Below are 24,995 nucleotides of genomic sequence, written 5' to 3'. Positions count from 1 at the left end.
AAACTTCCCCCATCCTGTGGAAAGGGAGACGTCTCCTCTGTGATTTTGGACATTTCTCTTTGACAAGTCTCTCGGTCCACTTGGGGACGCCCTGGATTGAAATTCTTGTGACCACGACACTTAAGGCCTCTGCTCCCTCAGACTTCTCTCAGCTCTTTTCTAGAACTTCCTCACCTCCCCCTAGGAGCTGCCTCCATGCTCCTGGGTCTGTGACCTTTTCCGTTCCCCCTTCCCCTTGGAGCTACCTGTTCTATCTCTCCTAGGAGCCTGTTCTATCTCTCCTAGGAGCCTGTTCTGTCTCTCCTAGGAGCCTGTTCCGTCTCTCCTAGGAGCCTGTTCTGTCTCTCCTGGGAGCCTGTTCTGTCTCTCCTAGGAGCCTGTTCTGTCTCTCCGTGGAGCCTGTTCCGCCTCTCCTAGTGTCCTCTAGGGTCTATACTTTGTGACTTTCCTGGCCTCCCATAGGAGCTGCCTGCTAAGTCTCGAAGCTTCTCTACATCCTGGCGGCTTCTGTGATATTGTGACCTCTCTCTGGTGGAGTTCCTGCGTCCTCTTCCTTGTCCCTTATGGCTACATTATTCATTATTCTCTGTTGTCTCTTAGCTGTCTAACTCTCCCTAAGGCGGAGTTCTCTTTTGTGACCCTTCCTCCTTTTCTTGTTGGACTCAATTCCTGTCTCAGATTCAAAGATTTTTCTTAAAGCCTCACTGTCTTCCTGAAAACGGCTTGGGTTTGGCCTCAGCACAGCCCGATGGCCAAAGGTGGCACACTCGAGTTCCAAATTCTCTCAGGTTGGAACAACTTCTGCTACTGCACAAGCAATTGATCACAAAGTCTCTTATCTCTAAAGTCTTACAACTTTCCACTCTTAAATTTCTTTTTGTTTGTTTTGTTTTGTTTTGGTTTTTTGAGACAAGGTTTCTCTGTGTAGCTTTAGTGCCTGTCCTGGATCTCACTCTGTAGACCAGGCTGGCCTCGAACTCACAGAGATCCACCTGGCTCTGCCTCCTGAGTGCTGGGATTAAAGGCGTGCACCACCACTGCCTGGCACACCCCATGTTTAAGGCCTTACTCTGGCCCCCATGTTTATTGCCCTGCTTGTCACAAGAGCCAAGAGTGGGAACCACCTGAGTGCGTGGGCTGATGAGTGGATAAAGGGAACAGCACTATTCCTGCCAGTGCTGGGCTAAGGGAAAGTGGAATAATGTCCACCGGGAGCTTGAGAGAGCACAGGAGGAGGAAGGGATGGGGAAAGATTGACCAATGGGCAGTAAGATTGTTAGGTCAGGAAGTTCTGGCCTGCTGTGGCCCAGTTGGATGACTGTACATTAGATCTCAAAAAGGATTTCCATGTTTTCACCATAAATAAATGATAAATATTGGAAAAGGTAGATATCCTAACTTGATTTAAAAGTTATACAATGTATATGTGCATTGAGGCATCACATTGTACTCCTACACACACACACACACACACACACACACACATACACACACACTTTAAAATTTTTATGTGCCAGGAGCTAGAGACACGGCTCAGCAGTTAAGAGCACTTGCTGCTCTTGCAGAGGACAAGGTTTGGCTCCCAGCACCTGTGGTGTGGTTCACAATAGTCTGTAACTCTAGTTCCAAGGATGCCCTCTTCTGGCTTCCATGAACACCAGGCATGCACTTATACACATGAGCGCAAAACATTCATGCTCATAAAATAAAATGAATCTTAAAAAAATTATGTACAACTTAAAAAAAATTAATTTAAATAAAAATGCATCCACACTGCAAAAATCAAGCTAAACCAAAACACTGCCTGTCTTCCAGGGGCCAGCCCCTCCATTTTTCTTCTAATAACAGAACTCCCTCCCACCAACATCCCACAGTGTTTGAGCATATGATGTTTCACTGTGGTATCAACACAGAAGTCACATCTCCAGCCTCCTTTGGAAGTGGATATGGAGAGATAGAGGAGTTCAGGTCAAATTGATGTGAGGAGAAACGATGTCTGCCATCGGGAAGTCATTGCCTGAGGTATATACTTGGAATTCCACTTTCCTGTATCTGTTGCTGAGCATGGTACCAACTGGCAAAGGAACCCTGGGTCTGTAGGGAAGAGCCCAATTCAGAGGGTGGCAAGGCTGATCCAGGTCATGAAAGCCCCACCCTCACCCCGGGTACCTGCCTATCTTTAGATTTTGCAAGAGTCATCTCCTGTGTTGGAGTCACTTTTTATGGGGTTGGTTGGTTTATTTATGCTGCGCATGCCATGGTGTCCCTGTGGAAGACATGGGCAACTTTGTAGGGTTGGTTCTTTCTTGTTCCCTCTTGTTCAGGGATTGACTTGTCTTAGTCAGGGTTTCTATTGCTGGGAAGAGACACCATGACCATGACAACTCTTACAAAGGAAAACATTAATTGGGGCTGGCTTACAGTTTCAGAGGTTCAGTCCACTGTCATCACGGCGGGACATGGCAGCGTGCAGGCAGACATGGTGCTGGAGGAGGAGCTGAGAGTCCTACATCTTGCAGGCAACAGGAAGTTGACTGAGACACTGGGCAGTATCCTGAGCATAGGAGACCTCAGAGCCTGCTCCCACAGTGCCACGCTTCCTCTCACAAAGCCATATTCACTCCACCAAAGCTACACCTCCTAATAGTGCCACTCCCTTTGAGCTTATGGGGGCCAGTGACATTGAAACTGCCACAGAACCCAAGTTGGTAGGCCTGGCAGCAGGTGCTTTTGCCCCTAAGCCACCTCACTGGCCACCGTAACTGTTGCTGGAACAGCTTAGTAACTAGTTGTTTACTAATTAACAATCAACATGGAAAAATGCTGTTGATGACTGATTTTTTTCACTTAATTTCCTCTAACTTCCCAATTACGAAAAATTCCAAGTATGTAAAAAAATATAAAATGAGAATAATAAGTGCCCACCACCTAATTAAATATTTGCTGCTTCATAGGTGTGTGTAGGTTTTGGAACATCAAAACTGATTGATAAGCTACATTTCTGTATTACAGCTTGGCGGTCTTTTAGTTGGAGAAAATACAGGGCCATTTGGCTTTCCTGGGTTTTCTCCAGTCTCTTTATACCAATAGCAGAATTTAATGATTGGTGTTGAAAGAAAAACATTCCTGCAAAAATAATCACAACCTCTCATACTGCCAGTCATGGCACCAGACACATTCAGATACATTTTCAAAGCAAACCCTGACATCCCTGTGGTGTGTGCCAATGCCATTCATATTTTATAAAGGAAATGGAGACCTGGAGAGGGGACCAGGCGCTGTCTGTCCTTCCTACTTCAAGCCCTCATAGTTCTTTCCATGGTTTGCTGTCAGCTCTGGAGACTATGATGGATGAGAGTTCTATTCTGAGTTTGTAGAAGCCAAATGCTTTTAAAGACTTTTTAAAAAATTATTTTATAATTATGTCTCTATAGCCAGGCAGTGGTGGCACACTCCTTTAATCCTAGCACTCAGGAGGTAGAGCCCAGCAGATCTTTAAGTTCAAGGCCAGCCTGATCTACAGAGCAAGTTCCAGGACAGCCAGGGCTACAAAGAGAAACACTGTCTTGAAAACCAAAACAAAACAAATTATGTCCCTGTGTACATGTGTACAGGTGTTTGTAGACTGCAGAGGAAGGGGCCAGACTCCATGTAGCTACAGTTTGCATGTGGTTATAAGCTGCCCAAAGCAGTGCTGGGAACCAAATGTGGGTTCTCTGGAAGAGCACAGTGCTCTTAACCACTGAGACATCTCCCCAGTCCCAGAAACCAAATAGTTTTAAGTGGCCTTTTGTCTTTTATAAATGATATGGGCAAACTTTTTTTAAAAAAAACTGAAATAGATGTTTCTAGATAATTTAAAAAAAATCTATGAGTTTTATTTGACTTTCCAAAAGAAACAGAAAATTAGTTTTTCGAGACAGGGTTTCTCTGTGTAGCCCTGGCTGTCCTGGAACTCACTCTGTAGACCAGGCTGGCCTTGAACTCACAGAGTTCACCTACCTGCCTCTGCCTCCGGAGTGCATGCTGGGATCAAAGGCATATGCCACCACACCAAGCTAAATGATGGGCTTTTTCAAACACTGAGATTTTCAAAGTTGTGCTGTGTTTTATATTGTGCTATTACTACTAACATGATCTTGGGGACAAATAAGAAGGGAAGGTTATGGTCTAAAGTGACATGTTTGTTTGTGTAGAATGTCGTAGATAGCTTCAGCTGTCAACTTGACACACCTGGGGAGGAGGACCCTCCGCTAAGGAATTACCTCCATGAGATTGGCCTGTGGGAGGGTCTGGGGGGGGGGACTTGTTTAATTGTTAATTGATGTGGGAGGGCCCATTCCTTGTGGGGGGAGCCATTACTGGGCAGGTGGGCCTGGGCTGTATAAGGAAGACCGTTGAGGAAGCCAGAGGGAGCCAGCCAGTGTTCTTCCATGGTCTCTACAGGTCCCGTGTGAGCTCCTGCAGGGAGTCCCCAATGACAGACTGGCATGGAAGTGTAAGCCTCCCCTAAGGTGGTTTTGGTTAGTACTTTTTCACAGAAACCAAAAGCAAAGCAGGACACTGGGGCTACAAGCAAACGCTATGATGCCCAGTGTGGAAGTTTGTGTGTGTGTGTGTGTGTGTGTGTGTGTGTGTGTGTGTGTGCGCGCGCGCGCATGTATGTCAACTGAGTAAAGGTCAGCTTCTGGGAGTCAGTTCTTTTCTCCCACCATGTGGGTCCTGGGAAAGCAAACTCAGGCAGCCTGTCAGACTTGGCAGCAAGCACCTTTATTTGCTAAGCCATTTCACTGGGCCTGGGATTTTAATTTTTTAAAATGCCTGTGCTATAAAACTGACATTTGGCTGCACCTTTCTACGGGCTTTAACGAACACCACAACAGTTCCACACATCTCCCAAATTTTCCTGCGCATCCTCCCATCACACGGTTCACCTAATCCAGACCACTGATCTGTTCTCTACATCGCAGTAGAGGATGGAATGGAATAATACAGTCTGTAACCTCTGGGGACTGGCTTCAGTCTAACACCTGTGAGATCCAGGCAAGTTACTGTTCTTATCCCGGGCTCATTTCTTAGGTCTGAGTTTAATTGTGTGGCTGCACCATTATTGTTTAGCTATTGAAGATACAAGCTTTTCCCTGCTTGGGGCAGTTATGACTAGGATGACTATAAATATTTGTGTATACACGTGTGTGTGTGTGTGTGCGCGTGTGTGTATCTCTAGTGTAAACACCCAGGAAGGGGATTGCTGAGTCATGTGTGTGTGTTGAAGTCATGAGAAGTGGCCAGCCCATCTTCTAGAGTGGCTGATTGCTTGCAGCCTTCCCAGCAACGACTACGTAATACATGCATGGTGGCATCTCATCGTGGGTACATTTGCTCTCCCATAACTAATGGCGAAGGCATCTTTTCGTGTATCTATGTCTTCTGTACACGTCCCCACTGGTAATCGTGTTGTCTTCTTACTGTTGGTATTTGGGCGTCCTTGATACAGCCCATTGCTACCCATGGGATCCAAGGTTCCTTTGTGGTCTGTGGGTTATCTTTTCATTCTTTTGGTGGGATCAGTCACGCAGCACAGGTTTTTAATTGTGATGAAATCTAATTCATCAATGTTTAATGCATCATGGATTTGCGATTATGTCTGAGATCTTTCCTAACTTTTGCTAACATTTCCCCCTAATGTCCATTCTAAATGTTCTCTAGTTTTGCTAATACAAATTGTTTTAAGACGGGGCTGGGGGTGCAGCTCTGTTGGAAGGTGCTTGTCCGGCAGCGGTGGTAGGGACTCCCGCACCCCTGCAGGAGAGGCAGGAGGCTGAGGATTTCAAGGTCGGGGACTGATGGCTAGTCATTCTGTATGGTGAGGTGCTCACACTGCTGACTGGTGAGCCTCAGTCTTGGGCTCCCACGTCACACTTTCTCTGTAGATTCAGCAGCAAGTGCCACAGACCATCTCTGTCCACCCCGTGTGCTCCTGGCCGTGAGCCAGCCCACGCACTTTATCTGGCACTTGCTTCTGGCAGTACTGGGGGGCCAGGGGACACTAGGAAGACTGTAATATCTGGAGACCCAAGTCCTGGTGTGTGTGTGTGTGGGGGGGGGAGGCTGTGGAACTCAGCCAGGGGCAGCCACGCCCAGGGCCTCTTCCTGAGGAGGATTTTCTTTTTCCTTTTCGGTTTTTCGAGACAGGGTTTCTCTGTGTAGCTTTGGTGCCTGTCCTGGAACTCACTCTGTAGCCCAGGCTGGCCTCGAACTCCCAGAGATCCGCCTGGCTCTGCCTCCTGAGTGCTGGGATTAAAGGCATGCGCCATCCCCTCCCGGCTCTGAGGAAGATTTTCTAAATCTCACCCCGGCCTTTTTCTCCTCACCGTGCCCCACCCCTTCCACACTTTCCAGATGTCCTTGCTCCCTCTGTGAACTCTGGACACTTTCCCTCATTTCTCTGGAGTGGAACCTTGTCCCGACTCTTCTCCTCTATCGCATCCTGCAGAAGCATAGTACCCAGAAGTCTTGTTTTCTTTCTTTCTTTGTTTCTCTCTCTCTCTCTCTCTCTCCCTCCCTCCCTCCCTCCCTTCCTTTCTCGTCCTCGTCCTCGTCCTCGTCCTCGTCCTCCTCCTCCTCCTCCTCCTCCTCCTCCTCCTCCTCCTCCTCCTCCTCCTCCTCTTCTTCTTCTTCTTCTTCTTCTTCTTCTTCTCTCTCTCTCTCTCTCTCTCTCTCTCTCTCTCTCTCTCTCTCTCTCTAATATTTGGAACTGAATCTGGAGCCTCATGCCTGCCAGGTTGATGCTCTACCACTGAGATGTATCCTCAGCTCTAGACTTTCAAGTTGGAGAAGGAGTCTAAGCATTTTCAAGGCATCAAGAAACTGCTATCAATTCTAAGAAAAGACTGAAGTTGAAGACTTGGACTCCGACACAACTGCATGGCCTGCCCGCCATTAATCCAAGTCTCGCGGGGGCTATGATGAGTGTGGCCCTTCTATCAACATGGCGACCCCTTGAAGAATGTTAGAAATAGGAAAGAAAGTTTGTTACATGATGATAAAGTTGCTGTGTGGAAGAAGGAAGAGTGAAACCTGTGCTGGATAGTTTTATGTCAACTTGACACAAGCTAGAGTCATCTGAGAGGAGGGAGCCTCAACTGAGAAAATGCTTCCACCATATCAGGCTGCAGGCAAGCCTGTAGGGTATTTTCCTTCTTCCTTCCTTCCTTCCTTCCTTCCTTCCTTCCTTCCTTCCTTCCTTCCTTCCTTCCTTCCTTCCTTCCTTCCTTCCTTCCTTCTTTCCTTCCCTTTCCTTCCTTCCTTCTTTCCTTCCCTTTCCTTCCTTCCTTCCTTCCTTCCTTCCTTCCTTCCTTCCTTCCTTCCTTCCTTCCTTCCTTCCTTTCTTCCTTCCTTCCTGTCTTTCCTTCTTTTGGGGGGGTTGTTTCAAGACAGGGGTTTTTCTGTGTAGCCTTGGCTGTCCTGGAAACTTATTGTGTAGATCAGATTGGCCTCGAACTCACAGAGATCCACCTGCCTCTGCCTCCTGATTAAAGGTGTGCACCACTGCCACCCGGCTGAGCATTTTCTTAGTGATTGATGGGGAGTGGGTAGCCCATGTGGGTGGTGTCATCCCTGGGCTGGTGGTCCTGGGTTCTATAAGAAAGCAGGCTGAACAAGCCAGTAAGCAGCTCCCTCCATGGCCTCTGCATCAGCTCCTGTCTCCTGGTTCCTGCCCTGCTTGAGTTCCTGTCCTGACTTCCTCTAATGATGAACAGTGATGTGGAAGTGTAAGCCAAATAAACCCTTTCCTCCCCAACTTGCTTTTGGTCATGGTGTTTTTTTTTTTTAATTTATTTATTTATATTTTATGTGCATTAGTGTTTTGCCATGGGTGTCGGGTCCCCTGGAACTGGAGTTACAGACAGTTGTGAGCTACCATGTGGGTGCTGGGAATTGAACCTGGGTCCTGTGGAAGAGCAGTCAGTGCTCTTAACTACTGAGCCATCTCTCCAGCCCCTGGTCATGGTGTTTTATCCCAGCAACGGTAACCCGAACCAGGACAAAACCTTCCTGGCCATTCTCTCAGGGCTAGCCTTGCTGTTTCTCCACAGAATATTTCGTAATAAACTCAGGAGTCAGCATCATCCTCCGTGAGGTGCGGGGTCATTTTTCTAGGTGCTGGCTCTCCTTTCCCACCTCCCATCTTCCTGTCCACTGCCTACCTCTCACCCTACTAACTCACGCAGCCAGTCAACCTTGCTCCAAACTGATCTGAAAACCCAAGCTGGGCTTTATCAGTGCAGTCTTCCTCCGGTCAAGGTTCTAGCTTCAAAACCACGAGAGTAAGGGACCTCATCCTCTGTAACCCACTCAGTAAGAAGCCAGATGACAGCCCGGTGTGGTGGTCCAGGACTTTAATCCCAGCTCTCCAGAGGCAGAGGCAGCTCAATCTCTATGAACTCAAGGCCAGCCTGATCTACAAAGCGAGGTCCAGGACAGCCAAGGCTACATAGTGAGACCCTGTCTGATTCCTCCCAACCTCCCCCCTCCCAAAAAAAAGGCTGGACAATGTCAGTTGAGACAGTATAGAAGTGTCGGCACGCTGTCAGAGGTCAAGATAACCTCTTGACCTTGAGCAGGTTTTTGCAAACTCAGGCACTTTGAGCTCAGGGCAGCCGTTACAGAGGCTGACGGGCTGCTGTGAGCAAGTGAATGGCCAAGGGAAAGGCCTGAGCTTCCAGGGAAGCCGTTAATGGGAAGCTGCTCACATGGGAAAATAACGGAGGCCTGGGATTATTTTATCAAGGGTTGTTTTGGTAGATTCAAGTCAGAGAGAGTCGTCTCTAGTCATCAGTTTCTTTCTGGCAGGGGAGAGCGGATGTGTACACAGACCGAGAACCTGCAGCCTCCATAAAGCGAAGTACACGCCATTCTATGGCAGAAGAAAGAGGCAGACAGATCGTCTGCAGCTCAAAATGGTCCTCACGACCAGGGCTGCTTGTTGGAACAGCGCATTTGAATAGTCTTCAGAACTGTGCCATGTTGCTGGAAGGTAGACAGGCATATGTCCTTGCTTTTTAAGGACAATCAAAAATTTTACTTGATTAATGATTGTACGTGAGTGCATATGTGTGTGAGTGCATATGTGTGTGAGTGCATATGTGTGTGAGTGCAGGCCAATGGCAGGTGTGTGCGCCAGAGGGCAGTTCTAGGGAGTCACTTTTCTCCTCCTACAATGGATGGGTTCTGGGGGAACCAGTCAGTTTCTTTTTTACGTCCTTCTTTAGGAGACTGTTCCCATGTTGGGTCTGCAGTCGTATTTAGAATGATAAAGAGAGCTTTACTATCATGTCTTATTTACAAAGTCAAAATTGGTGAATTTTACTTACTTCTGGGGTCTGGGCAGCTGAACTCCACACCGCTGGCCTTTGGAGAAATACGACCTGCTTTGTAGCCAAATTCCCTTCACTGCAAGATAAAACAGTAAGGTTAGTGTTTGTGAATGAGGAATTGTCTTTTAATCCTAGAGAACTTTCGATTACGTTTTGAAGTTAAGAAACCAATGAAAGGATTTCTGTGTATTTCCGTACACATGTGTCATCCCACTTTGTTCTATAGAATTAGCAATTTTCTCTATAATGTAAAAATCTATATTTACATTTGTCTAGGATGGCCCACATATATCTTCTGTAGGGTAATCTTCTGATCCCCAAATAATTATGAAAATGAGTCTATATAAATTGCATTGGAAAAACAAAAAGAAAAAACCCTCCTATTAAAAAATTAATTAAGCGGGTGGTGGAGGTGGGGGGGGGCAGTGTTGGAGAGATCAGTGGTTTAGAGCACTTGCTGCTCTTCCGGAGGATCTGGGTTCGATTCCCAGCACCCACACGGTGGCTCGCTATCGGCCATAACTCCAGTTCTAGGGGATCCAATGCCTCTTTCAGTCTCCATGGGCGTCAGGTAGGCACATGGTTCACACACAAACATACAGGCAAAACATATACATATTAATAGGACATATGCAAATTAAACAAGAACTTTGAGGGTTGACTCTGCCATTAGAATGGGCACTGCTGGGGCCGGAGAGAAGGCTGAGTGTTGAGAACACTGGCTGGTTTTCCCTGAGGACCGGGTTCAATTCCCAAAACAGACATGGCAGCTTACAACTGCTTCTAACTCCAGTTCTAGAGGATCTGATGCCCTCTTCTGGCCCCTGCGGGCATGCATTTACACAATACACATAAATGCAGGGAAAATACTCACACACCTTCAAATAAATCTCAAAGAAATTTTAAAAAGCATGGGTCCTCTTGCAGAGGACCTGAGTTCATTTCCCAGCACCCATATCAGGTGGCTAAAAATCCCCTGTACTCCAGCCTGTAGGGATCTGATGTCTTCTTCTCTCCAAGGCGGGTGCTTGCACACATGTGACATTCGTTCACACAGACATATACACACACATAAATAAAATAAAATAAAAATTTAAACTAATTAAACACTCTTTTAACATAGTCATTACAAAAAACCAAACCTACTTTTGATTATAATCTCACCAGTTTAGCAAAATTTTTCTCTTTCTTTGTTTTCTCTCCTGAGCCTCTCAGACCTGCAGTTTTTGCATGTCTGTGACTGCCGTATATTTACATTTCCTTGCATATGGTGATGGTATTTTTAAGGGATGTCTAAGATCTTCAAAGAATGAAGGCACTGGAATGTACCATTTCCCTTTAGTTTTGGAAAATTGGTTTCCTGATAGTTCTAAACCATAAAAAAAATACACATAATCTTTCTCTCATGAATTATTTCCTTAAGATAAGTTCTGAGGAATGAGATTATGAGGTCAGGAAGTATGATTTCAGTCTCTCGGTATGCACTGTCCAATCAGAGTCTAAGTTTGGGAGCCACATGTGGGGGATTTGTATGCGTCTTCCACGGAGACGGTCCAGCCACAGGCGGTTCCGTTCATTTCCGAAGCCTCTTTGTAGCCAGGCCTTGGTATCAGAAGTCTCCTTACTTAGCTGTCATCATGGTACATCACCCCTCACCAAAGACGACTCAGGGTGGTATTCCTCTGATGCGCTTTCCAGCCTCCTTGGGTTTGTGGGGAGGAGGGTTTGCCGCTAAAGTTACTCAGTGACAACGTTTATTATGCAAAGGACTGCAACAAAACCTTACTATTGGCTGCAACTGATTCCGAGCTCTCTCTCTGTTCTGGAAGTGTGGGAAGCCTCGGCCTACGGCATGCAGGCCACCGGACACTAGCAGAGCACCCGAACTTACGGTGCCGGTGCCACGAAATTGGGGAAATAAATCTTCCCCCAAAGTGTCACGAGAAGATTGCTACACTTTCATTTTTATTTATTTAAAAAATACTTATTTCTACTTTATGTGCATTGGTGTTTTTCAACTGTTTTCCAGGAGACTGGAAGTTACAGAGAGCTGTGAGCTGCCGTTTGGGTGCTAAGGATAGAACCTAGGACCTCTGGAAGAAAAGCTTCTTAACCATTGAGCCGTCTCTCCAGCCCCTACAATTTTAATTTTAAAAGGCTTCTTATAGTCCAGTTTCCTTTCAGAACAGAACACTTTGTATGATGTAACTATGGGGGGCAAATTGTGAGGTGCTATTGGGAAGGGGTTAACGTATAGAATGGACTGGGTCTGTGTTTGGAAGTTATAGGGTACAGTGGAAAAAACCAGGACGTGGGAACCAGACAGTTCCTGGGTTCAGACCCAAGCCCTGTCACAGAACCCAAGACTCATGGCCTTGATGTTCTCCACTGTTACTGAAGGCCCGGGGAAGGATAAGAGTCTCCCTCTGTGCGCCTACTCAAAGAAACACAGTATGTGACTTTTGGAGCTGGAGAACTGAGGGCTGGCTCAGTGGTAAAGAGCACTTGCCGTTCTGTCAGAGGACCCGAGTTCAGTTCCCATCGCCACATGGTGGCTCACTGCTGTTGATAAGTCTAGTTCCAGAGGATCTGACCTCTTCTTGTCTCTGTGGGAGGATTTGCAGGTAAAACACTCATACACATGACAGGAAATAAATAGGAAGGAAGGAAGGAAGGAAGGAAGGAAGGAAGGAAGGAAGGAAGGAAGGAAGGAAGGAAGGAAGGAAGGAAGGAAGGGTATTCACTTCCACTGACTTTATCCACTTGGTACAATGTGGGGTGGAGTGTAAAATAATTTTTATAAAAAAAAGAGTATCAACCAAGAATATCTTTCAGAGAAAAAATTCAAGGAAAAGAGTTCATAGGAGAAAGAAGACAGATTTCTAGACAATGTTCTAGGTGGTGAATACTTGAGAACCAGGCTGGAATGAGAAACACAGGTCAAGGAAGGAAGTGGGTCCTTCAGAGTGGGTTCTCTCCAACCATTAGAGGGTGGGACAAGGCTGAACACAGGATGCAATGAAGGAGTCTGTCTTTTTCTCCTCCTCACTCTTTCCACAACTCCAGAACACTTCTTTGGGTCAAGGACGAATGACCCTGTGAGGCTCTGGCTGAAGAAAGGGGACGCTTTTTGACTGTAAATCTTTATAATTAGTGGGTAAGTTTAGGCTTTTCTGAAACAGTCCAGGCTCTCATTTAGCATTGGGTTTGGTTAATATTTCAGTTTATAGCCGGGTGGTGGTGGCGGTGGCAGCAGTGGTGGCGGCGGCGACGGCGGCAGCATTGACAGTGCACGCCTTTGATCCCAGCACTTGGGAGGCAGAGGCAGGTGGATCTCTGTGAGTTCGAGGCCAGCCTGGGCTACCAAGTGAGTTCCAGGAAAGGCGCAAAGCTACAGAGGAACCCTGTCTCGAAAAACCAACCAACCAAACAAACAAACAAGCAAAAAATATCAGTTTATAATGTGTAGAGTACATTGTAGTGGAGAATAATGAAATAAAAACAAGTGTCTACCTCACCACCTCAAGGCAATTAGATCGCTGAAACTTAGAAGTCCTGATGTGAGTATGTCAGGAAGAAGCGACAGGAGGAAATTCACGCCCTGTGACATTTAAACACCTTATCAAAAATGAGTCACTGGAGGCTTTGCTTTAAAAGGCATGGTGGCCTTAACCCCAGCATCATGGAGGCAGCGGCAGGCAGCCCTATGTGAGTTCAAGGCCAGCCTGGTCTGTACAGTGAATTTCAGGACAGCCAGGGCTATGCAGAGAGACCCTGTCTTAAAAACAAACAACAAACAAAAATAAATAGATAAAATTCAAGCGAATTCAGAGTTGCGCAAAAGTAAATAGCGTGTTTTATGTCCATATTTGAAAGCAGAACACCACATATAAGACCTCCAAAGTGAAAAGTCCTAAATACAGCTTGATAATGCCTTCAGGGACACTTAGTTTGAAATTATTTTTGTGGGATATCATGGGACTGAAGGTGTATTTGGTGCTGCATCCCTTGCTTAGCATTCCTGAAACCCTGGAATATATATATATATATATATATATATATATATATATATATATAGAGAGAGAGAGAGAGAGAGAGACAGACAGACAGACAGACAGACAGACAGACAGACAGACAGACAGACAGACCATAGACTAGGGAGTAAACAGACAAGTTACCGACATGGTGAAAGTTGCACCATATACCTAATAAAGGACTCACACCTACTATATTTAAATAATTTATAAAAACAATCTTCAATGTGAGCAAAAGACTCAAACATGTACTTGAGCGAAGAACCCAGGTGGCCCATGAGATAAAAATGTGCTCAACCCCAGTTATGATTAAAACTATAAATGAAAGAGGCTGGAGAGACGGCTCAGTGGTTAAGAGCACCTGATGCTCTTTCAGAGGACCCGGGTTCTAGTCCCAGCACCCATCTGGGTGTCAACTGTTAGTAACTACAGTTCTGACTTCTGTGGCTCCCGCACTCACATGGTGCACAGACACGTACTCAGGCACACACACCAACCCATACAATAAAAACAGCAGAAAGCCAAACGAAACACACAGACGAAAACCACACCGAACAGGACGCTCTCCAGGATGGCGCCATTTTGAAGTGCAGCAGTACTTCATGCTTGAGCCAAGGGAACACATCTACCCCGCTGCTGCAAGTGGAACCAGATGGAACCTGTTTGTGTCGGCTGGGCATTTATGGAGCCGAACCGGACAAATGCCCTATGACCCAGTACTTGCACTTACAGAAATTCCACAGGAGCACACGAGGGTTCCAGCTCAAGCTAAGAGGGACGGGAGGCAAGCAGGCCACAGGGGATGGATGGATAATGGGCAGGATAACGGGCACCCACGCTGCCCCACACAGCAAAGAGCTTTCTACCACACAATCCCACGTCTTGGCCGGCAGCAGGCTTTGCGGGCGTTCCTATGAGTTTTATTCACAGCCATTGTTTCTTTCCTGAGATTTTTTTTTTGTTTAAGATTTATTTATCATGTATACATTGTTCTACACACCAGAAGAGGGCACCAGATCTCATTACAGATGGTTGTGAGCCACCATGTGGTTGCTGGGAATTGAACTCAGGACCTCTGGAAGAGCAGCCAGTGCTCTTAACCACTGAGCCATCTCTGCAGGCCCTTGTTATTTGTTTTTATCTTGTGTGTATGGGTGTTTTGGCAGTTGCACCCCCCCACACACCCCCACCCCCCGTGTGGGTGCTGGGAGCTGAACCCGGGTCCTCTGGAAGAGCATTCAGTGCCCTTAACTACAAAGTATCTCTTCAGCAATCGTTTTAAGGGGGCACGTTAATAGTGGATTTATTTCTGGTACTGTAAACCAGCTAGACGCCCATGGATGAAGAGGTCATTGGCCCAGTGGGGAGGCTACCACTGTTATTTGACAAACAGACACAGCACAGCCCAGCACAGTGTCAGCTTTGGTGGGAGGGCCTTCCTTTCATAGAGAGTCCTAACTGGCCAAGGCGCTGAGAAAAAGCGACCCGCGAATGCTCAGCCCCAAACAGGACGTCCCTATCACTCCCCAGGCCCAGGCTCAGGACATTGCCGAGCTGTGGGAGAAGGAACATGAGGACTGGAGAGAAGGTAGAATGCTGTGGACAGCTGTCTTCCGGGGATAGCGTGACCATTGCACTCTGGAACTCTCGGTGCCGAGACACATTACCTGCAGGAGACCCACAGACTGGGGCATCAACGTTCTCCCACAGAGTGGGAGGGGATGGATAGGCAGCAAACAGCTGCCCGGAAAGGAAGATTTTTGGCAGTGATATGGCTGTCAGAAAGGTACCCATGTGACTGTAAATAATCCCTGATCCGCTTCCCTTGTGAGCAACCATAATAAACTCACTGGTTCACCAAAAGCCAGCCAGACAAAAAGAATGGATTTATCTTCTACTACTTAGTTATGTGCAAGGTAAAAAGTCTTTTAAGCATTCAACCTGGTGTGGTGAATTCATCTCTGATTCCAGCACTTAGGAGACAGAGGCCGGAGGGTCAGGAGTTCAAAGCCAGCCTCAGCTACATAGTTTGACACCAGCCTGGGCTACTGCGAGAGTTTGTCTTAAACAAATGAACATACAAACAAAGCAACAAGACACACACACACACACACACACACCACCACCACCACCACCAACAACAACAACAACAACAACAACAATCTCAAAATAAGAAAAACAAAAAGTTTCATTGCTGGATGTGGTGGCACATTCTGGTAAATCCCAGTGTTTTGGGAGGCTGAGGGAAGAAGACAGTGAGTTTGGGATCCACGTGGGCTACATAGTGAGTTTCAGGACAGCCAAGGTTACATAGTGAGATCCTGTCTGAAAAATCAAACAAATAGCCAGGTGGTGGTGGTGGTGGTGGTGGTGGTGGCGGCGGCGGCGGCGGCAGCGCAGGCGGCACACGCCTTTAGTCCCAGCACTCAGGAGGGAGAGGCAGGCGGATCTCTGTGAGTTCAAGGCCAGCCTGGGCTACAGAGTGAGTTCCAGGAAAGGTGCAAAGCTACAACAGAGAAACCCTGTCTTGAAAAACCGGGGGGGGGGGGGGGGGGAATCAAACAAAAAAAATCAATTTACAGAATTAAATTGTAGCTTGTAATTTTGTAATTAGATGCTGAGTCACAAGGTCCCTTTGCCTATATGATCCTGATTTGCTTTTTGGTATTAATATGTGTATATCAAAAAGAAAAAAAAAAACCAAGAAGCTGGGCATGGTGGCCCATCTCTGTAACCCCAGGACCCAGGAGGCTGAGGCAGGAGGACCCTGAGTGGCCAGCATGGTCTACATGGGGGGACCTTGTCTCAAAAGAACAAATAAATCCTCTCTAGGAGCATTAAGTTCTCTTAACCACTGAGCCCTCTCTATAGCTCCCCTTTAAGCCTGGTCCTTTACTGTTCATTTTCCTTGAAGAATTTTCTGGTGACTCTCACCTTGACTTCTCTAGTAGGAACAGGATCGGGCCTCCTGGCATGATAGCGCCCTGACAATAAAGAAGGGACCGCCTCATTCTGCCCTTTTCCAGGCTGGCTGTAAAAACCCGGGAAAGGTGTAGCAGGGATGGTAGGTTACAGCTCATGCGGTCTCCATGGGACTGCTGCCTTGAACCTCGGTGGTGGAACATTGCCTAGGAACTGGTAACGGCCTTGAGAGCACTGAGCATCTGCTTATGTGGTGTCATGAGGGGAACCGTCCTGTGGGGGCCATTCAGGGTCAGCGCAAGCAACAGAAGAGCAGAGGAAGCTGAGATCCTGCACCTGAGGAGGGGTCTGCTGAGGGACAATGGCGTTGAGTGAGCACACACCTCCAAAGGAAGAGTGTGGCATTTCTCTCTCTGGATGTAAACTTGTATCTCTGTGACATGACTTGTTGCCTTGGAATCCTGGGCAACACTCTTGTCCACGGTGGACTGTCGCGCCTTCTATCTTCTGGAACGCTCTGATGTGGGACAGGCCAACCTATCGTGCCTGGACAACCGATTTCAACCTCTCAGGACTTTGGTCTTGCTAAAGGACTAGGGCCCTAAATAATAGCTCTCATTTATTAGCCTCATGTGCGCGGATCCTTGTTTTCCTCAACCACCCCCATTACCAGTGAACAACATCACACTTCATCTTCACCTTGTATCTGTTGTGACTGGGATATGAAGTCCCTCCAGAAAAGACTCCTGTTGGAGCTTGGTCCCCAGGTGGTGGTCCTGAGGGACCTGAGCTGGCTGCATCCTGAAGGTGTTGACTTCACGGCTGAATGGACTCTCAGGAGGCGGGGCACAGCTGGAGAGAGGAAGGCCTGGCATGCGGGGGAAGGCTGTCTTGTCCCGGGGCACACTCGCCCCCTCACTGTCCCCGAGATGAGCCGCTCTGGTCCACCACACCAGAGCAGTGGCGAGGACCGAAAGGTCTACAGCCAGGAGCCGAAGCTAGGCTGCCCTCCCTCGGTGGCTTTCTTGGGTGTTTCTGCCACAGTGACGAAGTGGCCAGCGAGTTCTCAGACCCAAGTCACAAATGAACAATATAGGAGGCCAGGGCAGGACACCGCTACACTTTGCCCTCCCGCACAGGGCGATGGCTGCTCAAGCACATTTTCCTCTCCCTTCTGCCCGGGGTCAGCGCGGATTCTTGGGAAGGATCCACTACACAGTGAGGCTGCTCTTTCATCTCCTCGGGACTTGAGGGTCCAGCTTTCTTTTGATATCCATAATCATCTCCCTCCTTTTTTTTTTTTTTTTTTTTTTGGTTTTTTGAGACAGGGTTTCTCTGTGTAGCTTTGCGCCTTTCCTGGAACTCACTCTGTAGCCCAAGCTGGCCTTGAACTCACAGAGATCCGCCTGGCTCTGCCTCCCCAGTGCTGGGATTAAAGGCGTGTGCCACCCCCGCCCGGCTCATCTCTCTCTTTTTAATACTTCCACAGAACCCTTGGACCGCAGTACCTTATGCTGAATGACTGTATTAGATGACAGAATTCATAAGCTTGCCCTGCTCTGACCAGAATGCAAGCCCCTGGCTATGTGTCAACACAGCATGAAATGTAAACTTGACCGTCATATACATGACTTCAGGTCCAGACAGCATGGATCTGCTGCATCCTCTCACTGGTAGATTGACATACTCTTTCTTAATTTCATTTAAAAATGACTAGAGAGTGTCAATTTATTATAAAACATAAAATAAATAAAAACTGAATAAAAGCAACCTAGTCCTCTTTCCTATTATGGTCTCAAGAACTGAATACACTCTAGTATCACTGGGAAGCTGTTTCCAAGGGTTTCTAGGCACATTCCAAATCTATAAAGTTGGGATTATCCTCTAATATAGTTCTAAAACTTAGTTTAAAAAACCCATAACAATGGGCTGGAGAGTTGGCTCAGAGGTTAAGAGCACTGACTGCCCTTCCAGAGGTCCTGAGTTCAATTCCCGGCACCCACATGGTGGCTCACAACCATCTGTAATGAGATCTGGTGCCCTCTACTGTATACACAATAACAAGTAAATCTTTAAAAAAAAAACCCATAACAAATTAAAGTCTAAAATTTATTTTACATAGACGGGCGTTTTGTCGTCTATAAATGTACCACATGCATGCAGTGCCCGAGGAGGCCAGAAGAGGGCGTCAGGTCCACTGAAACTGGAGCCACAGATGTGGGTGCTGGGAATCAAACCTGGCTCCTCTGGAAGAGCAGCAGTACTCACAACCACTGAGCCGTCTCTCCAGGGCCCCCAGATTCTTAACAGTTATGACAGAAGGGATTCTTTGACGATGCATATTTAGTGAGCACTTAGCCCCCCCCCTGCCATTCTAACAGTAAATAAAGAAAAGCCCCCCTGAGCGGGGCAGTCAGGCACACTTCCATGCTCCCACAGTGCCTAGAGGATCTGGGGTGCAGGAGAGGTTTGCATGATGGTCGAGTTTTGGTGCCTCTCTCCGTCCCTCCCTCGGCTACAGAACTACCATTCGGCTGCTCCAAAGCACAGGGTTGCAGTTTGGCACAAAATGACTGACTGCGGCTTCATGTTTCACAACCTACCCCCCACGTCAAGGTAGACTTGGGGGGTCACAACATGTTTTAGTTCCACCACCCTTAGGCTCAGTCCCGTCATTCCGAAACTGATCCTGACCGGATACAGGAAATGCCACTGGAGCCCATGTTCTGTGGTCCAGCCCAAGTGGGCTGGCTGCCAGATGTCCGGCCCATTCATTCAGAGTGCTGTGGGAAATACTCAGAAGTGAGACCAGCTGGAGTCCCGGAGTGAATGGGAAGGAATAATTATACTTTTCCTTAGGGGAGGAGGGGAGGAGAGGGTCAGGATTTACACGTTTTGGAAGGTCTGTAATTCTAACCGTATCAGCCAGTTGACACCAGGGGAACCATCGGAAGGAGACAAAGGAGCCAGACGTGGTGGTGGCGCACACATTTAATTCCAGCACCCCGGAGGCAGGGGCAGGGGGATCTCTGTGAGTTCAAGGCCAGCCTGGTCTACAGAGCGAGTTCCAGGACAGCCAAGGCTACACAGAGAGACCTTATCTTAAAAACAAACAACAAACAAAAGAAAGAGAGAGAGAAAGAGAGAAAGAGAGAGAGAGAGAGAGAGAGAGAGAGAGAGGCCAACCAACCATCAACAAACAAACACCGAGTTGAGGGCTGCAGACACACTGGGTGTTCAGAAGGTGCGTGTGAAACATGGGATGCAGACCCGTGGCTTGGGCGGAGGAATTCCTTAGTCTCCCGGAAGCCCCTGAATCTCTCAAATGTCCACGGATTTGAGGAAGTTGGGTTGATGCCCATACCAGGGTCCCGCCCTCTGAGCTGCTGGCTGTCCACTGGGTGGCCCTGCAGCCTTTGTGTCTGTGGGCTCTCGTGGTAGTTTACACAGGGCTACTGCTGACCGAGATTTGGCAGGTATGGCCGGTGAGGAAGGTTAGGGAATGTTTTAGGGAGTCAGCGTGAGAACAGTTCCTTCAGATCTCCGGGAAGGAAAATGGATGAGCTGTTTGCTTATCTCCCCCACTCCTCGCGTGGTCTTTAAGCCTGAGTGTCTCACTATGTCCCTGATACCTCTGTCCACTTGAAAAAAAGTGTGGCTTGTCCTAAAGCCCGGTCAGTCACAGCCTGCTAAGGGGAAAAAGGAGGACCGGCGGAGATGAGGGAGACCAGGGACGAGGGGGTGCCCGCACCTGCTCTTAGTCACACACACGCTGGTCACTGGGAACATGAAGCCGTGATGACAAGGCCCCCCGGGGTCACTGTGCCACCTGAGGTAAGTAGTCACTGGCCCAGCCAGCCAGGGCAGTCACGTTCAGGACAGCAGTGAGGGCAGAGGGAAGTGCATCTTATACACAGAGAAGCATCTTACACGCAAGAATCAGTCGGCCTCTTGAAAAAATTAACCGATTCAAGCATGGTGACTCAAACCTTCTTCCCTAAGCAAGCCAGTGAGCACGGGATGGGAGGAAGGGAAGTGCTCACTTGGGAGCTACTGGCATTCCGGTTTCAATGTAGGCGTTTGGCCGGGGGCGGTGGCGCACACCTTTAATCCCAGCACTCGGGAGGCGGAGGCAGGTGGATCTCTGTGAGTTCGAGGCCAGCCTGGGCTGCAGAGCGAGTTCCAGGAAAGGCGCAAAGCTACACAGAGAAACCATATCTCGAAAAACCAAAACCAAAAAAAAAAAAAAAAATGCAGGCGTTCAAGCAAAGTCACAGTGCAGGTGCCAGCTAACCGGCCACACTGGGGCCAGTGCTTTGCAAGGCAGCTAAGCTCCTCTTCCTGCCTGCCCAGCCCATCGGCCGGAAGCCTGGCTGGTCGAGGGGACAGTGCTGCACAGAGAGACGAGATCGGCCGTGCACACATCTGTGTCACCAAGGGACTGGGTCTGCTGACCCTCCCAGAAGTGGTTCTCACGGGCTTTCCGCAGGCATGGGCTATCGACGCCACAGAGGAACGGACTTTAGAAGGAAATGTGTGGGCGAGGGTAGGTGGGCGTTACCTGTCGTGTTTCAGTATCGGCGTGGGCAGCACGCTGGTCAGGAGCCATCCGAATTCAGCCAGGGTGTGCAGCAGAGGGCCATAGTCCGTTTTGATTTCGCAGCCCTGCGTGAATAAGCACGAGAGCTGCCAGTCTAAGGGCAGAGAGAGCGGCCCGCACAGGAGCTAGGGTGAGGGGGTGGGGGGGTGATGCAGCGGTTCTCTGTCCAGTGGTACAGCGTCCCGGGGCTGCAGCCTCCAGGACTTCATCTGCAACTGCCGCCTTCTTGCAGCGGGACAGTGGCTATTCAGTCGTTCTTTGTGCCTGGGAAAGCCATGGTTTTCAGATTCTAACCTGGGGAACTTGGGAACCCGCGTTTTTTAAAAAAGCGCCTTAGGGCATCGGTTCCACGAAGCTTACTTACAAAGTAAGTTCAGCAACAGTAGTCTAGGGATTGGGATTTGAGGATGAGAGAGGGCAGGAAAGCTGAAGGGGCCTGGATTCGGGGTCTCAGGAGAGGGCAGCGAAGCTGACCGGGCCTGGATTCGGGGTCTCAGGAGAGGGCAGCAAAGCTGACCCGGCCTGGATGTGTGGTCTCTGTTCTTGCCTCACTGGAACTGGTTGTCACGTGCAGCTTTACTTATCACCCATATCTTTCCACAACCCCTTCAGTGGGGTTTCCAGTTTCCATGCAAATGAGTTCTGTCCTCTATGGCCTTTGTAAGGCCAGAAAGTCAAAGCATTTCCTTGAAAGACCCTGTCCGTGAGGGCCTCATACACGCAATAGATACACCTGAAGGTATCTGGCCACCTCAAGGGCAGTGGTCTGTGACATCTGAATTCATAAATGCACAACCCCAGCAACAATGCCATCTCTGATTATAAAGGACAGTGCTGGGTGCACATATCTGGCTTGGCATGTGTGAGAAAACTTGTGGATGTTTTTACTTCAGAAACCAATTCATAAGGTTGAAAACAGTGCATCATGTTGATCGCTGTGAGTTTAAAGACTAGTTGTGACTGAATTATTATTTCCAATCAATTATCAAGGCATTTTTGAAGTGAGGATTTCAGCATCAGGGGGTTGTGTTTGGGGCTAGTATCTCAGATTTGGGGGACCCTACTTTTATTTTGGTGTAGACAATTTTTGTTGTTGTTGTTATTTTACTAAAATGCTTGAAAACATGGGTAAAGCGTATGGGAGAATTTTGTCCATTCTTTTTTGATGACATTGGACTATCTGGGTTCAGGGACACTGTGTGTTCCAGGCAATGATGATCTTTAGGATGTAAAATCACACACAGAAGGAAAGCAGTTCTCCGGAACTGCAGCTCACCTCAATGACGGTCCACTGCTCTACCACAATGGCATCGTTTCCTTTCCTGTTAGAACCTGGAACTCCAGAACCTTCTTCTTCATAGATAAAAAATCCTTCCAGAGATTTAGGCAAATGGTCCCCTGTCAGGGAAAGGATACAATTCAGAAGAGTCATAAGTAAATGACACTGGTTTCTAAGCATCAGCAAGAGCCTTAGGGTGACGAATGTAGCGAGCTGGGAGAAGAACTGGTCGACTGGAAGCTATTTCCTCAAGTGTGTGCAGCACCAGGGTCAGCCCCAGCCTCACCCGGTAGCCGAGGCTGGGTGAGGTGGCTCACACGTGTAATCCCAGGACTTGTGAGGGGAGGTAGGAGGATCAGGAGTTTAAGGTCATCCTCAGCTACATAACAAGTTTGAGGCCAGCCTGGGCTACATGAGATGCTGTTTACAACATCAAAATGTGCTGGAGAGGTGACTTAGAGGTTAAGTGTGCCTGCGGCTCTTCCAGAGGATGGAGTTCAGTTCCCAGCATCCCAGCTCACAATTGTCTATAGCTTCAACTCCAGGGGATCCCCTACTCTCTTCGGGACTCCATGGGCACTTGCACATATGTGGATGTGAGAGCACATGCATGCACACACACAGACACACATACATACACATAAATAAAAAAGCTTTATGAGAAAACCCACTTAAACAAAACAAAATTAATTTTTTGTTGAGTCCTTTTGTTTAAGATTTCCTTTTTTCCCATAGGTAAAGACAGTTTTGGATTTCACCGAAATGAAGTCAAACATATACATGAAACTACCATAGCCGAAACAAGATTAAATACTATGATGGAATGTCAATCCCAGAAGCATATGGAAATGACCTTCACCTTCAAACCAAACTTTTGTTTCTGGTCTGTATTATATCACCAATGGAAGCATGAAAAATGTTAATTTTTGAAGTTACAGGTATAATATTAAAATCAGCTTTAAGAACGATCACCACAGGGCTAGGAAGGCTCAGTGGTTAAAATGCTTGATGTGCAGGCATTGGGAGGGACCTGGTCCCCAGCGTCACATAAAAGCGGCTCTGGGGAGGCAGAGGTGGGCAGACCCAGGGTGTGCTGACCTCTGGCCTGGACAAAATGACAAGCTCCAGGTTCAGTGAGAGATCCTGCTCCCCAACGTAGGGTGGAGAGTGATAGAGAAAGATGATGGGATGCTGACCTCCACGTGCACAGGCTTGGGCAAGTGTATCACATGTATCACATACACAGAATCATAAACACAATTCTTTACCTCACTGCATTAAAAAAAATCCCAAGTCCCCCCCAACAGCGACAGGAAGACTGTAACAGAAGTCATTGTCCAAGAATTCCTGCCCGGAAGGAAGTTTTAAGGGAAGGCCTCTCTGACTTTTTTTCTTGAATAGTTGACATTAACCATCTGGCCTAAAGTAAAGGATTTAATGGAAATTCTTTTGTCTCCTATTTTGCAATAGAAGACATTTTTTTCTCATGGTCATGTGCTGGGTAAACATTGTGGATTTTATAGTGCATGTCACATCAGATTTCCCTGTTTGTCATAGAAAACAGATCTTTTTTTGTTACAATTATAATATATATATTGTAATTATATCATAATGAATTAAAATGAAGAAATTTGTCTTTGCCTATAAATATGTGGTCATACATCAGAAGCTTTAATATATATTGTCATTTTAAAACAGATATTCCAATTAACTTACATCATGATGTACTCATAGTCAGTCCCCCTTGGGTGAATGGTGAATATACTGATTAATATGATCCAAGTGTAATCTGCACCTTATGTTTGTATTGTAATAAGGAATGTATTTTCTAATTTATCAGCATAGTCTATTTTATTGTCACCATCTCAATTAAACAAGATTTGTCTTACAACAAATTCCTGTTTGATAGTTTTCTGAATAATAAAGGCTGGCAAAGGCAAGGTTTTCACATGATTAAGCTTAAAGATAAAGACAAAACTAATTTTAATGTCATTTTTAGTTTTAATATTTATTAAGAGACTAAATTTGAGAGCAAATTGGTTCTTGCTTTAGGTTTTTTCTTCTTTTCTATGTATGTGTGTATATATATATATTTATTATTATTATTATTTTTGGTGACAAGATCTCTGTGTGTAGCTCTGGCCATCCTAGGACTTGTTTTGTAGATCAAGAAGGCCTGGAACTCAGAGATCTGCTTGTCTCTGCCTCCCAAGTGCTGGGATCAAAGGCGTGCATCACCACGCCTGTCTTGCTTTTATTTAAACACTCTTTGCATTTAGGGCAGAATGCAACAGAGAACGCGTGGTTTGTTTTGTTTTGTTTTGTTTTTAGAGGGTTCCTAGAAGCGAGTACAGTTTAGCTGGCCAGCTGGAATGGCTTTCTGCTTGCAGCATGCACTCCACTTTCCTGGCTGAGGTCCTCACTGTCGCCGGCACCACCGTCACTGGCGGAGCTGGAGCTGAGAGTTAGGGCGCAGACCTCATGGGCTGTTTTTAGAACAGGGATGTGGATTTTGAAATAACTCTATATTGCAGTAATTATAGACACAATGTACCCTCTGTTTCCTTTCGGACTTTACAGTATGGAAACGACTTTTTCTGTTTTCAATATTGGAAGCACAGGCACTTCTAACTTTTGTGGGTTTTTTTAATTTTTTTTGGAGACAGGGTAGTCTGGAACTTGCTGAATAAACCAGGCTGACCTCAAACTCAGAGATTAGTCTGCCTCTGAGATTAAAGGTGTGTGTCACCACGCTCAGCCCTGAACTTTAAAAACAAAAC

General features: G+C 47.2%; 1 protein-coding gene across 1 annotated transcript in view; it reads right to left on the bottom strand.

The window, feature by feature from the left end:
• Positions 1 to 24,995, bottom strand: part of Rftn2 (raftlin family member 2) — a 74,847-nt gene that overhangs the window by 5,565 nt on the left and 44,287 nt on the right. Inside the window, exons 8-10 of the mRNA XM_076550367.1 lie at positions 22,213 to 22,334; positions 20,898 to 21,001; positions 9,378 to 9,456 (exon numbers count right to left, since the gene is read on the bottom strand). Coding sequence (XP_076406482.1) covers positions 9,378 to 9,456; positions 20,898 to 21,001; positions 22,213 to 22,334 — 305 coding nt within the window. The remainder of the gene's footprint in view (positions 1 to 9,377; positions 9,457 to 20,897; positions 21,002 to 22,212; positions 22,335 to 24,995) is intronic.

This window comes from Peromyscus maniculatus, chromosome 13, assembly GCF_049852395.1.
Source record: "Peromyscus maniculatus bairdii isolate BWxNUB_F1_BW_parent chromosome 13, HU_Pman_BW_mat_3.1, whole genome shotgun sequence".
NCBI classification, from domain to species: Eukaryota; Metazoa; Chordata; class Mammalia; order Rodentia; family Cricetidae; genus Peromyscus; species Peromyscus maniculatus.
The sequence above is the reverse complement of the archived record's forward strand: the minus strand, read 5'-3'. Positions and strand labels throughout refer to the sequence as shown.